Source organism: Schistocerca nitens, chromosome 2 (genome assembly GCF_023898315.1).
Source record: "Schistocerca nitens isolate TAMUIC-IGC-003100 chromosome 2, iqSchNite1.1, whole genome shotgun sequence".
NCBI lineage: Eukaryota > Metazoa > Arthropoda > Insecta > Orthoptera > Acrididae > Schistocerca > Schistocerca nitens.
In genome coordinates this window covers 197,478,476-197,494,107 of record NC_064615.1, presented here as the reverse complement: position 1 = coordinate 197,494,107, position 15,632 = coordinate 197,478,476, and the positions used below count along the sequence as shown (strand labels likewise).

Genomic DNA, 15,632 nt, shown 5'->3' with positions numbered 1-15,632 from the left:
CGCGGTCCGGGCAGCACGCGAACAGGTTAGACACCTGTTACCGGCCAAGCGGAGGGAGGTGCACCTGTTGCTAGCGGACTGGACACTGAAGGAGTCAACAGCTGCTAAGACCAGTCCTTCGTACTGTGGAACTACATCCGGTTACTCGTTCGCAACTCTTCCGGTAGCTGGTTGTGGTGGTTAGATAGTTGTGACGGAATTTGGAAAACACTGGACTGGTTCCGAGTCGGATGTCTCGAGTTCGCGGTAGGCGAACAGGTGCGGGTGTCCGCTGTCTGTGATGACCGCGGTGGAGCCTGGCGCGATGTGAGATGCGCCGCCCGCCGCCGCCGCTGTTGTTGATGACGGCGCTGCTGCTGGGGGCGGCAGCCGCGGCCGCTTCCGCCCCCGGGCCGGGGGCGGCGCAGGCGCAGGAGAGCGCGCGCGGTGGACCGCTGAGCGTGCTGTCCGCGCTGGTGGAGTACTTCAAGACGGGGCTGCGCGTCGTCGTGGGCGCCGCCGTGGGGGCGGTCACGGGCTCGGGGGCGAGGGACAAGGCCTCCGGGGGCGGGCGCGTCTCGTACCAGCGGTGGCAGGTGCTGCGCGCCACCGCGCCCACGCAAGACGCCGCCGACCAGCTGGAGTCCATGCTCAACGAGCTCGAGGAGGACGGCGCCGCCGCCATCTGGGCAGACGTCGCCTCCAACAGGTAAGCGGGCAACCCTCTGTCTGGGGAAAGAAACCTCCAGAGTCAAAACTGACGACTGCGTCCTGCCATGACACTCTCATTCATAGCCATTCTGTCCGCCCCGATAGCTGAATGGTCAGCGTGACGGTCTGCCGCGCTAAGGGGTCCGGGTTCGATTCCCGGCAGGGTCGGGGATTTTCTCCACTCAGGAACTGAGTGTTGTGTTGTCTTCATCATCATTTCATCCCCATCCGGCGCGCAGGTCGCCTAATGTGGCGTCGAATGTAATAAGACCTGCACCGAGGCGGTCGAACCTGCCCCGTCAGGGGCCTCCCGGCCAATGACGCCAAACGCTCATTTCATTTGATAGCCATTCTATCACCATAAAAGTGTAAGTTTCCAATTCATTAAGTAACGAAGTTATGGAAAGTTATACAAGTAAAACAGCATCAGATGCTAGTAGCTTGCTGCTACGACATTTCGGCGCAAAGTCTTCTGGCCATCTACAGGCGTACGCATATTGGCGACAGTATATTGCGTTCTGCTATTTAAGCCTTTGACTACCAAAGGGTCATATGTGTGCCACTATACAGCGTATCAATTGGAGTTCGTTGCAAGTTATTGCTATGTATGTGTCCCACTGGTAACGAGAAGCCTACTAATGGGGTAAGAATTCTTAAATTCTTATACATTACAGACTACACCTATTAGTTGTGCTTTCTTCAAGTCTCATTGTTAATCCTCGTCACCGGATTGTCACATCAAATTAGTTTGCACCAATAGATAGACAACCCAGTTACCAGATTAGCAAAGTGGGCTTCCTTCACGCCTACACGGACACATGGCACCAACGACTTGCACCGGAAAATTGACAATTGCCACATCACAAACGGAGCCGATATTGAGCACCTGTAGTAAGAGATACGACGTTGGAGAGATACTCTGTCCAATTGTGGTGTGTGACAGGTTTCAGTATGTCATCTAGCGTTTTGCGCAGTCGCATTCTGCAACACTGGAGTTGCTTATGAATAATTCTGTATTTCCTACCTCCCCCCCCCAACCCCTTTGTAAGCGAAACGGTCGTGAATAGTCTTGTACGTCCGACCCTCTTCCTCCCCCCCCCCCCCCTCACCAACCCCTTTCGAAACGAAACGGCGGGAAATATTCTTTTCATATTGTTACGTTCTGGTTAAGATACTGCCGGCTGTTGTGGCCGAGCGGTTCTAGGCGCTTCAGTCTGGAACCGCGCGAACGCTACGGTCGCAGGTTCGAATCCTGCCTCGGGCATGGCTGTGTGTGATGTCCTTAGGTTAGTTAGGTTTAAGTAGTTCTAAGTTCTAGGGGACTAATGACCTCCGATGTTAAGTCCCATAGTGCTCAGAGCCATTTGAACCATCATGCGAATCCGATTATGCACTCTATAAAAAGGTTAAGCTTCGATTTTCTTCCCTGCGTTTGTCAAATCAGTGACCGGCTCTCTACGTCTAGAGACCATTACTTTAGCCAGTATTAAATGTTTCGAAGAGTGTTATAGCATACTCGATTTAAAAGGTTTGAAATTACTGCGAAAGACATGAGTGTTTTAGTTTATCCAGATTGAACATCAACCTGTCGATTGTGAAGATATGGAAATAGACAAGCGTCTTGGATACGGCAAGTAAGATATGGTCCTCCTACAACCTTGACGCCTGTTTTGCTATTCCCACATTCTCTTGGGAAGATCTGTGGATGTAGCGTTCCAAGATAATAGCAGTGAACATCAGTGACTATGAAAGTTAGATTCAGGTCCGCAGGCATATTCATATAGCCTAGAAAATAACTAATGTTTCAATCCACTGCTAGCTATAAACAGCACATCCGTGTTCGAAACCCGGTGGAGGAAAAGTTTCATTTGTCACGACATATTTGAAAAATAGAGTATTTATGATTGATATAAATGAGGTAATATTTTATTTGCATGGACCTCGTCGTCAGAGGGGGATTAAGGGGCTCCGGAAAGGCTCAAAATCATGAAAAGTTCAATTTTTACTTTTTTGCGTTTTCTGAATCTGCAGACTATTACCTTTTAATAGATATATAACTTATTCAATTCCGAAGACTACAACTATTTTTAAATTTTTTTTGAAATGTGTTCTACATGGGCGTGACCCACTGTGGCGCTGTTAAACTGCTGTCAAATGGTGTTATTATTAACGTCCGTGTTCATCAGGTTCATTTTAGTGATGTGAGATAAAGTATGTGTTGTGGCTAACCTGTGATGGTTCAATATATATCGCTGGTGTGATTGTCGATTGCTTCATGTTTATTTACTCTGTCGTTATCTCGAAAATATTCGTAATTAATTCTGTTTCTTGAGTCTCTGTTTTGTTGAAGTATAATAATGAGTAAAAGTAAAGTTATTAGAAATCCTCTGAAGGCTTTTAAGAAAAGGAGAAATGTTGGAAAGCCAAAGGTATGTGTTATTACTGTAAACAATAAAGACGATAACCAAGTGAGTGAACCTAACCTCCCAAGTACACCTGCCCATAGCAGTCAAAGTGGGAAAGAAAATACTTCACAGAAGAAGCTTGGTTCAATGAGTGAAAACTATGAATGTTTTATGGGCGAATCGGATGTGAATGAAATATTTGATATGTCGGTTCTCAAAGGAATTTTTTCAAACTGTGTAAGATGTATTCATTGTAGTGAAGTTGGTCTGGAACTCTCCATAATAAAGCACGTAGGACTTGCTAGTGAAATACAACTGAAATGTGATAAGTGTTCATACATGACCACCTTTTGGAACAGTGTTGCAGTAACTGCAACTGAAGAAAATGGTAGCAAAATCTACGAACACAACATTAGATTTGTTTATTCCTTGCGTTCAGTTGGTAAGGGTGCTACTGCAGATGCAATTTTCTGTGGCATCATGAATCTTCCAAATCCCCCAACCAAGTTTACGACCTATAATAAATTAATAGGGTCTAAGGTAGAAGATGTCTGTATAGAATCTATGAAGAACGCTGTGGAAGAGGCAGTAATGGAAAATAATGGTAACAGAGATTTGACTGCAGCGTTCGATGGTACCTGGCATAAACGGGGACACACATCTCTTCATGGTGTAGTATCTGCCACCAGTATGTATACAGGGAAAGTTTTAGATGTAGCAGTAATATCAAAGTATTGTAGATGTCCACAAAAATATAAAGGTACACATGAAAATAATTGCAAAGCTAACTATAGTGGCAGTAGTGGAGGAATGGAAGTGGCTGGTGTTGCCAGTATATTCCAGCGTTCTGAGGCGTGTGATAAAGTGCGATATGTTAATTACCTTGGTGACGGTGATTCTAAAAGTTTCAAACATGTTCAAGGACTGAAGCCCTATGGTGATGATGTTGTAGTGCAGAAATTTGAGTGTATTGGACACGTACAGAAGCGAATGGGAACAAAACTTCGGCGACTGAAAGCTTCGCACAAAAAACAAAAACTCAGTGATGGTAAAGGGTTGAATGGGAAGGGAAGGTTAACTGACAGTGTAATTGACAAAATACAGAACTATTATGGAATGGCTATTAGGCAAAATACACAAAGTGTCGACGAAATGAAGAAGGCTGTTTGGGCTCTTTTTGTTCATACTTCTTCAACCGATGAAAATCCCCAACATAGCTTGTGTCCCAAAGAAGAAGACAGTTGGTGTAAATATAACAAAGGATTGCTAACTGGTGAAGTGTACACTCATAAGCATAATCTGCCTCATGCAATAATGGAGGTGATAAAACCTATTTTAGAGACTTAGCAGCACCTGAACTGTTGAAAAAGTGTATTCACGGAAAAACTCAAAACCCCAATGAAAGTGTAAATAGTGTTATATGGTCGAGAATCCCCAAGACTGTATTTGTTGGAATAGAAACACTTCACTTTGGTGTGTATGATGCTGTTGCGACTTTCAATGATGGCAACATTGTAAGGTGCAAGGTATTTAGAAATATGGGAATGAAGATAGGTTCTAACACGGTACGAGCGATGCTTGCTTTAGACAAGGAACGCCTTCGGGCTGCAGACAGGGCTGTAAAGAGTCTAGAAATACAAGCAAGAGTAAACAGGAGGAGGAACAAGAGGAAGCTGGAGGAGGAGTTTGCAGAGGATGAAGATAATCCATCCTATGGACCTGGAATGCACTAAAAAGTTAATCCAATCTTTGTCGCTCGATTCCCAAAACTTTTATTTTCTCATACTAATTACATGTTTTCTAAGGATCTTTCAAACATATTTGTTTCAAACTTTCAGTAAATGTTACACAGTACCTTCTGCATAATTTAACACAGCCTTTTTCCAAAAAACTGTATATTTTTGAATATATAAATAAAAAATTGCAAAAAAATGTTGTGAATTTTCATTACAATTGAAAAAAATCATCTATAATAACTGAACTAAAATTTTGTAAAATCGCGTGTTAAGTTGTAGCCCATATTCCAATAAATAATCTGTAAAAAGTTCAATTTCCTATCTCAAATACTTTGTGAGGAAAGATGTAATTTATAAGCGTTATTTTAACATTGCAAGTATAGGGCGTTCCAGAGCCCCTTAAATAAGTTCCTTCCATTCAGACGCAAGAGTTGGATCACGGGAAAATACCAACGCCGGTATAGTCATCGAGTGTTTTGGCACTGCTTGCGTTTTTTTACCGGGGCTTTAAGTGCAACTTTTTGTAATTGTGAAGGAGATCGTCATGTCGATGTGCAATACATGCTTTCTTTCTTAAAGAATTCATGATTTGGAACGATACATGTATTCTAATTTATTGTTTCCTTCAAGCAACAGACCACTCTCATGCACATAAAACGACATTAATTAGGGGACATGCGGCCAATTATCATTGATATCTACATCAGTGGTATACTCGTACATTCAATGCATCGAAATTTGAAAATGGAGGAAATTGCCCCATTATGCAGTGGGCAATACGTTAACAGATTAGACTGGGTCTACATGTATGTCCATAGCTGATGAAGTATTTTCGCTGGAAAACCCGCAATACAGAAATTTATTTCATTATTTGCTGCTAGTTTCGGAATCGCAACGCATTCTCAAGCGTTGATTCTCATTCAGATCATCCAGGCTTCTGTGATGCAAGTTGGCATCATCGCTGCCCACAACTAGAGTAAGGCTGCAAACGAACAAGCCATACATACGCTAAACAGCACCTATTAAGGCCTGGTATTGTCACTAACTTATGAAACTGATGTCCATTGCTGCACGTTGTTTGTGATGGATGACAAACCACAAAAGAAAAATAAGTAAGCGTCGTTTAATCAATTCTATCACAGGCTCATTTAAGTTAAGCAACCCAGTTTTCACTACCAACACTGTGTGTGGATGATGGAAGCTGGGCTGTTTATCTCATAGTACGTAAAATATATTTCAGGCAAGTTTTATTTTTAAAGCAATTCTTATTTATTCTTCCTTCTCAGTTCCATATTTTTAAATGCATAACATGTTTCGATCTCTTTGGATCATCTTCAGATCTATGTAGTTACATCAGTAACCCGTCGTGTCCGTGTCAGAACCTCATATCAGCAGTACTCTGTACCGGTTTTCCCATAGTTAGTGTTTCACTACCATACAATGCTGTGATCCAAACGTACAGTTTCATAAATTTCCTCCTCAAATTGAGGCCTATGTTTGATATTGCTGGCCTTCTCTTGGCTAGAAATGCTTTTTTTCCAGTGATACTCTACTTTTTATGTCACCTTATCATTTTTGCTACTTCTCATTACTTTTGTCTTTCTTCGATTTACATTCAATCCATATTGTGTAGCCATTATACTATTTATTCCATTGAACAGATTTTATAATTTTTCTGCTCTTTCGCTGAGGATAGCAATGTCACCACCGAATCTTATCATTGACACTCTTTCACCTTGAATTTTAATCCCACTCCTGACTCTTCCTTTTATTCCCGTCTGCTTCTTGGATGTATGAATTGATCGGTAGGAGTGAAATACTGCATTCTGTCTTACACCCTTTTTAATCCGAGCACTCGGTTTTTAGTCTTCTACTTGTATTGTTCCCTCTTCGTTCTTATACATATTATACATTATCCGTCTCTCCCTACAGCTTACCCCCCATTTTTCTTAGAATTTAGAACATCGTGCACCATTTTACATTGCCGAACGCTTTTTCCAGGCAGACAGATCCTATGAACGTGTCTTGCTTCCAACATCAACGCAAAATCAGAACTGCCACTCTGGTGCCTTTACCTTCCCTAAAGCCAAACTGATCGTAATCTAACACATGTTTCACTTTCTTTTCCATTCTTCTGTATATTATTTTCGGATGCATGAGCTGTTAATATGATTGTGCGGTAATTCTCGCACTTGTCTCTTGCAATCTTCGGAATTGTGTCAATGACGTTTTTCTGAAAGTCTGGTAATATATCGACAGTTCCATACATTCCGCACACCGAAGTAAAAAAGTCGTTTTGTTGCCATTTTTGCCAATGATTTTAGAAATTCCGATGGAAGCTATCTGTCCCTTCTGGCTTATTTGATCTCCCAGCTTTTTGTAGTTCTAGTGCTCGGTACCCTATCTTTTCCTTGTCTACACCTGTTTCTTCTTCTGTCATGTCATCATACAAGTCTTTCACTTCATAGAGGCCTTCAATGTACTGTTTCCACCTATTCGTTCTCTCCTATGCATTTAAAAATGGAATTCACATTGCACTTTAATGTTACCGCCCTTGCTTTTAATCTCACCGAAGGTTGTTTTTACTTTTCTTTATCCTGAGTCAGTCCTCCCATTTCGCCTTAGTGTCTCTGCAGTTACTGTTTATTAAGTTCGTAAGTGACTAGTTTATCTGCATTCCTGAATTTCCCTGAACATTTTTGTACTGTCTTCTTTCGCCGATCAACTGAAATATTTCTTCTGTTACCCATAGTTTCCTCGCAGTTACCTTTCTTGTACGTCTACGTCTACGATTGCTGTTTTTAGATATGTTAACTGCCATTAAACGTTGAAAGGACCCACTACGTGCATTCCAGAACGTGTAAAAGATTTCCTTCCAGCATGTGTGTAACGTATGAAGACATGCAAATCGAAGAGGTACACATTGTTATATTTCTGGGATTACAACACGATAGTAAATTCAGATGGGAAGGGCATATCACAAAATTGGTGAAGCGCTTAACGAGGTCTGTATTTGCAGAGAGAATGATGTCAGATTTAGGAGATATAAATATAAGAAACTGTCATACTTTGCTTATTTTGATTTTATTATGTCATGTGGGCTCATATTCTGGGGTGACTTGTCAAACAGAGTAAAAGTTTTTAGCGTGCAAAAGTGTGTAATAAGATTCATTTGTGGTGTAAATTCAAGAACATCATGTAGAAACCTGTTTAAGGAAATTTGTTTCTTACCACTGCTTCCTAGTTTATTCATTCCTTAATGAAATTCGCTGCAAGTAATATGTGCCTATTTCCAACCAACACCTCAATACTCACTATCAATACTAGGAATAAGAACGATCTATGTAAAGACCTAAAGTCAATTCCCTTGGTCCAGAAAGAGGTCCAATATTCAGGAAGACACATTTTCAATAAATTGCCAACAACCATTAAAAACCTGGTTTCATATAAAGCCCTGTTTAAACAGAGTTTGAAAGACTTTTTGATAGGCAACTCCTTGTACTCTGTAGATGAACATCTTAACAGAGACTCATGTCCATTATAATTATCCGGGCTGTTATGCCGTGGTCGGTTGATGAATTCTGAGGTGATTCCCAACGTTTCGTCTCCGACTGCGGGAGACATCTTCAAGGGGGTCCGTAGCTTGATGGAAGGTCCAACACACACACTGGCTCGCTACTGACTGCCGCTAAATTCCGTGTCCGCGCGCCCCCGCGCCGCGGCGTGACGTCACGTGTTTTGAAAACGTCAGTGCAATTGGCCGCTGTCCGTCGCCGTCGATCGCCGTTGCCATCACCCAGTAGTGGACGAGTGGTACACATCTTCTTTAACACCGGCATCCATATACCGTTTAAACAGAGACTGTTAGATCAACTTAAATAAAAATGTCTGTTAGATTTCTGTTTTGACTGCACTTGCTCACAACAGTCAAGTTTAGGTATTTTGTGCATGATAAATTTATTAAAAGTGCATAACTATGTTTCATTCTGACAGGGTATTAATTCTGTAAATATAAGCAGTTCCACTTCACTGTAATGTAGTCACGTATTTTGACAATCACCTGACAAATGGTCAGGGTAGTGAGCATTATATTCAAAATTTTTTTAAATTTATTTTAGCTTATCTGCCTTGTTCCACACCCACGAGAATCATCTCATTTTTGGGTCTATGGAACGAAAACCGAATCTAATCTAATCTAATCCGATCTAATCTGAACCGCCTACTGAGCTATTCGTCATCGCAGTATCTATTGCCTCAGAAAGTTTCAAAAGCATGTTTTTATTTCTTAGTATTTCCGTATCCCACTTCCTTGTACATTGATTCTTTCTGAGTAGTCTCTTAAACTTCAGCCTGTTGTTACAATGTTAATGATGTATTGAAACCACCTTAGCTGTGTAATTACACATTTATAGTGGTAGGACCGGATTCGTTCTTTGAACATTTTCAGGTTGCCCAGCTGTGCTGCTACCTGGAGATATTCGAACCGGTCGTGCCACTATAAATGTGCAGTCATGCAGATGAACTGGTTTTCAGTAATCATTAAAATTTGTCAGGTGTAGTGCTCTACACTGTCTATATTGCCAACGACGATACTTACAGCGCATCATCTTCGAAAGAACAATGAAGTGGGGAGTGGAGTCCAAGTTGTACCAGCCGCCTCGCACTATAAGGTGACTTGTGGAGTGTTGTAGATGTTGACGACGAACTCCTAAAAAAGGAAGGAAGGAAGATTAGGGTTTATCGTCCCGTCGACCTCGAGTTCGTTAGAGACGGAGGATGCACTCGAAATGTTTCGAGTACGGGGAAGGAAATCGTCCGTGCCCTTTCAAAGGAACGATCCCGGGATTTGCTTGGATGGAGAGATCTAAGAAAATGACGGAAAACCTAAATCTGGATGGGCGGATTTGAACCGTCGTCCTCCCAGATCCGAGTCCAGCGCCCTAACCAATACGCCACCTCACTCAGTCGACGAACTTCTGGTTTTCTGACTGGAACAAGTGAGATCATAGGACAAAATGTCGGTCACGCCCTTACAGAGAACACTGACTGCTTTTGACGATGGTAGACGGTAGAGAATTGGTAACAGGCGCTCATGCGACGGTCACGACTGACGAAGTCATGACAGCAAGGTAGTGTGTATATGTCATTCATTTATACGCAGTCAGCGCTATAAGATGGGTCGATCTGGTGATGCTAGAGAATGGTTAAAGAGCATTGTGTGTGTATGTCCCCATGGGCACATAAAAGGTTGTCCGATTTGTTGGGGTATCACTGGCGAATGTCCAACGTCTCTATACTGACTGGCGTACCAGTCACAGCCATCTAGCGTAACAGTAGTCGTGAAAACATTCAAAGCAATAGGGATCTTACGTGAATGTCACACCTTGTCAGTGACACCCGGTTTCACGACATGAATATCTGCTCTCAGTCAATCCACGTCCCTCCCAACACGCTTCCGAGCGAACATTACAGTGGACAATTGAAGTCTCACTGTATGCTGGATCGGCAGCTGCTAAGGTTACAAGACATACTCTTCTGTAAATTTAAAAAAATATTGTATGCAGTAAAAGTGAAGATACCTGTTGGAAGTAATCATCACAGTACATGTTACACCTCATAGAAAATGTTGTGCTATTGTGATATGGGCCAACAAGGTTCGAATAACTTGCACTGAAGATAGTCACACAGTGACTGAAATCGACCTGTAAAATAGAGGATTTCAGTATTTACGACCGATGCTATCCAAAATACACTCCTGGAAATGGAAAAAAGAACACATTGACACCGGTGTGTCAGACCCACCATACTTGCTCCGGACACTGCGAGAGGGCTGTACAAGCAATGATCACACGCACGGCACAGCGGACACACCAGGAACCGCGGTGTTGGCCGTCGAATGGCGCTAGCTGCGCAGCATTTGTGCACCGCCGCCGTCAGTGTCAGCCAGTTTGCCGTGGCATACGGAGCTCCATCGCAGTCTTTAACACTGGTAGCATTCCGCGACAGCGTGGACGTGAACCGTATGTGCAGTTGACGGACTTTGAGCGAGGGCGTATAGTGGGCATGCGGGAGGCCGGGTGGACGTACCGCCGAATTGCTCAACACGTGGGGCGTGAGGTCTCCACAGTACATCGATGTTGTCGCCAGTGGTCGGCGGAAGGTGCACGTGCCCGTCGACCTGGGACCGGACCGCAGCGACGCACGGATGCACGCCAAGACCGTAGGATCCTACGCAGTGCCGTAGGGGACCGCACCGCCACTTCCCAGCAAATTAGGGACACTGTTGCTCCTGGGGTATCGGCGAGGACCATTCGCAACCGTCTCCATGAAGCTGGGCTACGGTCCCGCACACCGTTAGGCCGTCCTCCGCTCACGCCCCAACATCGTGCAGCCCGCCTCCAGTGGTGTCGCGACAGGCGTGAATGGAGGGACGAATGGAGACGTGTCGTCTTCAGCGATGAGAGTCGCTTCTGCCTTGGTGCCAATGCTGGTCGTATGCGTGTTTGGCGCCGTGCAGGTGAGCGCCACAATCAGGACTGCATACGACCGAGGCACACAGGGCCAACACCCGGCATCATGGTGTGGGGAGCGATCTCCTACACTGGCCGTACACCACTGGTGATCGTCGAGGGGACACTGAATAGTGCACGGTACATCCAAACCGTCATCGAACCCATCGTTCTACCATTCCTAGACCGGCAAGGGAACTTGCTGTTCCAACAGGACAATGCACGTCCGCATGTATCCCGTGCCACCCAACGTGCTCTAGAAGGTGTAAGTCAACTTCCCTGGCCAGCAAGATCTCCGGATCTGTCCCCCATTGAGCATGTTTGGGACTGGATGAAGCGTCGTCTCACGCGGTCTGCACGTCCAGAACGAACGCTGGTCCAACTGAGGCGCCAGGTGGAAATGGCATGGCAAACCGTTCCACAGGACTACATCCAGCATCTCTACGATCGTCTCCATGGGAGAATAGCAGCCTGCATTGCTGCGAAAGGTGGATATACACTGTACTAGTGCCGACATTGTGCATGCTCTGTTGCCTGTGTCTATGTGCCTGTGGTTCTGTCAGTGTGATCATGTGATGTATCTGACCCCAGGAATGTGTCAATAAAGTTTCCCCTTCCTGGGACAATGAATTCACGGTGTTCTTATTTCAATTTCCAGGAGTGTATATTGGCAATAACACAGTTGTGGTGAGCACGGTTTTCAGTGGAATTAGACGTCAATAAGTGCACTTGTCAGCAATATGTCAGACAACACAAAAGCTTGACCGCAGGTGGCTGGAGGTACATAGTATGGCAGGACATGTGGCGTTTTCGCCTCTTTTCATATGTTGTAAGACGTAGAGAGCACCAACGGCCATATAAGTCGTTGAACCTACAATATGTGGTGGGAGCAGCTCGAACCGGAGATGGTTCACTGACGTTTTAGTATTGCTTTCGTATCACGAACTGGGTTCCTCATTCAGATTATTGCGAACATTATAATCCCTCTTTCTCTTAATTAGAAGATTAAAGGTTGATTATATCTAATTATTAGCAAGAAGAGAAAGCGTAATTATCTTAATGACGTGAGCTAAGGCAGAAACAGGTGTAATCAATGATCGCTGGATCGTTGCTAATAGGCTGACGCTTGACCTTGGCTCGGTATTTTAATGCCTCTATGGGATTTGCAATGCAGTGATTCTTTATAAGGTATAGCGTGATAAATTTATAATACACGCAGGTCCTATTATTGACCATACGATGTGCATTTAAGGCTGCTGCTGTGGTGCCGGATAAATGGCACCACCATATTAGCAACGTCCAGCTTAACTCGTTGCTGACCGTCACAAAATGCTGCAAAAGTATTTCCAACCAATGTTTGAACAAGGAATCATGATAATGTTATATAAAAACTTCTCCTGCAAACTATTATTAATGTAAGAAGTATAAAAACCAGAACATAACAACCTTGTACTAGCCGTTCGGAGGCGCGCTAAAAAGTGTGTTTGATTCCTCAATTACTTTTTAAACAAAATCCCAACGACTATCCATAATTTACACAATTCACAAATATTATCTGAGAGTTCATAAGGCTGTATAGGTTTTATTATAACATGAACCAGGATGTATATTTCAACACTCTCGGTAACCTTCTCCTACACCTTCATGATGAGAATGTAACGGACACTCTCGTCTTCCAAGATGACAACAACCGTATTCCCTAGTTTGACGGTTGGTTGGTTGCCTGGCTGATTTGCGGGAAGGGGGCAAAGTGCGAGATCATCAGTCCCAGCGGATTAGGGAAGGATTGGAAAGGAAGTCGGCCATGCCATTTCAGAGGAACCATCCCGGCATTTGTCTGAAGCGATTTACGCAAATCACGGAAAACCTAAATGAGGATGGCCGGACGCGGTTTTGAACCGAATACGAGTCCACTGTGCTAACCACTGCGCCACCTCACTCCGTGCTATGACGAAAACCGTAACGCCTCTCCACTGGCTCACTAAATCATCTTGTATTAAAATCATAGAAAATGTCTGAGGGTAATTGGAAAAGCGGGTGAAACGTAGTAAATTCGCCCGCAACTCAGTGTTTGCAGGTGAGTTCGTTGTATCCACGTTACACTGTACAGTCACATTAATGTGGACATCAGCAAAGTCCTGAATAACCACATTTGAAGTGCAGATCGCCGAGAGACGTGCAGAAAGAGAGTCAGTGAAGTTCTGGAAGGTACCGAAAGGGATCTGGAGCCTTTCCGACTCTAGTGTCCTGCCCAGGTGCACTAGGTTTCTGGACTGAAAATCCGTGGCGCTAACAGCCCAATCGAGGTGGTCCCACAAATTCTCGACTGCGTTCAAACACGGGCAGTTTGGGGACCGGGGGAGTACGGTAAACTCATGCTGGTTCTCCTCGAACCACGAGCTGTGTGACACGTTGCATTGACTTGCTGGTAAATGCCATTGTGCCGAGAAAAAACAAACTGCATGTAGGGTTGGACATGGTCCCCAAGGATAGATGTTTACTTGTGTCGATCCGCTGTGCCTTCCACAATTACGAGGTCAGCCAGGGAATGCCACGAAAATATTCCCCAGACTACGAGGGTCACTACAAAAGAAATGCACACTATTTTTCTAAAAATACAGTTTTCATTCTGCATGTGTGAAAGCTTTACAGTGTGTAAATAGACTGGGATGAGGTGTACCGTGAACCTGATGCCAATTTAAAATATAATTTATTTCATGACATTTTTGTAAATGCATTTGAAAACTGCTTCCCCAAGAAAATAGTTAAATATACTCGTAAGAAACCTTGTAAGAAACCATGGCTTACTAAGGGTATAAAAATATCTTGTAACCGCAAAAGGGAAATGTATCTGACAGCAAGAAAGAGTAGTGACCCAGAAACTATCAAAAATTATAAAAACTACTGTGTTATATTAAGAAAAGTTATTAAAAAATCCAGGAGTATGTGTATCATGTCTGAAATCAGCAACTCTGATAATAAAATTAAAACAATTTGGAATATTATTAAAAGAGAAACAGGTCAACCAAGAGCAGAGGAAGACAGTATTACCATCAAATTGAATGAAAACTTTACGAACAAAAAGTCAGAAGTTGAAAATATTTTTAATAATCATTTTCTAAATGTTGTGGATATAGTAGGATCCAGGTGTTCATTAGAAGATGCTAGGCTGTTAATGGAAGAGGCCATACCTATGCAATTTGATACAATTGAAATCTCACCCACTTCTCCCTTTGAAATTAGGAAAATAATAAACTTGCTTAAAAGCAAAAACTCACATGGAATTGATGGCATTTCCAGCAAAATACTAAAAGCTTGTTCTCAACAGATAAGTAAGATTCTCAGCCACCTGTGTAATAGCTCTCTGGAACAGGGCATTTTCCCTGATAGACTGAAATATGCTATTGTTATACCTTTGCATAAAAAGGGGGATAGATCTGACGTCAACAATTACCGTCCAATCTCCCTTCTAACAGCTTTATCCAAAATTTTTGAGAAAGTAATGTATTCAAGAGTAGCTTCACATATCTGTAAAAATGAAGTACTAACAAAATGTCAGTTTGGTTTTCAGAAAGGTTTTTCAACAGAAAATGCCATATATGCTTTCACCAGTAAAATTTTGAATGATCTGAATAACCGAACACCACCCATTGGGATTTTTTGTGATCTCTCAAAGGCTTTTGATTGTGTAAATCATGAAATTCTGCTAGACAAGCTCAAGTATTGTGGCATGAGTGGGACAGTGCACAAATGGTTTAATTCGTACCTAACTGGAAGAGTGCAGAAAGTTGAAATAAGTAGTTCTCGTAACATGCAAAGATCAGCACATTCCTCAAACTGGGGAACTATCAACAATGGGGTTCCACAAGGGTCAGTCTTGGGTCCTTTGTTGTTCTTATTATATATTAATGACTTGCCATTCTATATTCATGAAGAGGCAAAGTTAGTTCTCTTTGCTGATGATACAAGTATAGTAATCACACCTGACAAACAAGAATTAACTGATGAAATTGTCAATACTGTCTTTCAGAAAATTACTAAGTGGTTCCTTGTAAACGGACTCTCACTGAATTTTGATAAGACACAGTACATACAGTTCCGTACAGTGAATGGTATGACGCCATTAATAAATATAGACCTTAATCAGAAGCATATAGCTAAGGTAGAATATTCCAAATTTTTAGGTGTGTCCATTGATGAGAGATTAAATTGGAAGAAACACATTGATGATCTGCTGAAACGTTTGAGTTCGGCTACTTATGCAATAAGGGTCATTGCAAATTTTGGTGATA

At 43.0% G+C, this 15,632-nt stretch overlaps 1 protein-coding gene across 1 annotated transcript in view; it reads left to right on the top strand.

Annotated features, from left to right (window-relative positions):
• The first annotated feature begins 311 nt into the window (after positions 1-311).
• The window catches only part of LOC126234920 (carboxypeptidase B-like), a 250,260-nt gene continuing 234,939 nt past the window's right edge, over positions 312-15,632 (top strand). Inside the window, exons 1-2 of the mRNA XM_049943660.1 lie at positions 312-509; positions 567-688. Coding sequence (XP_049799617.1) covers positions 312-509; positions 567-688 — 320 coding nt within the window. The remainder of the gene's footprint in view (positions 510-566; positions 689-15,632) is intronic.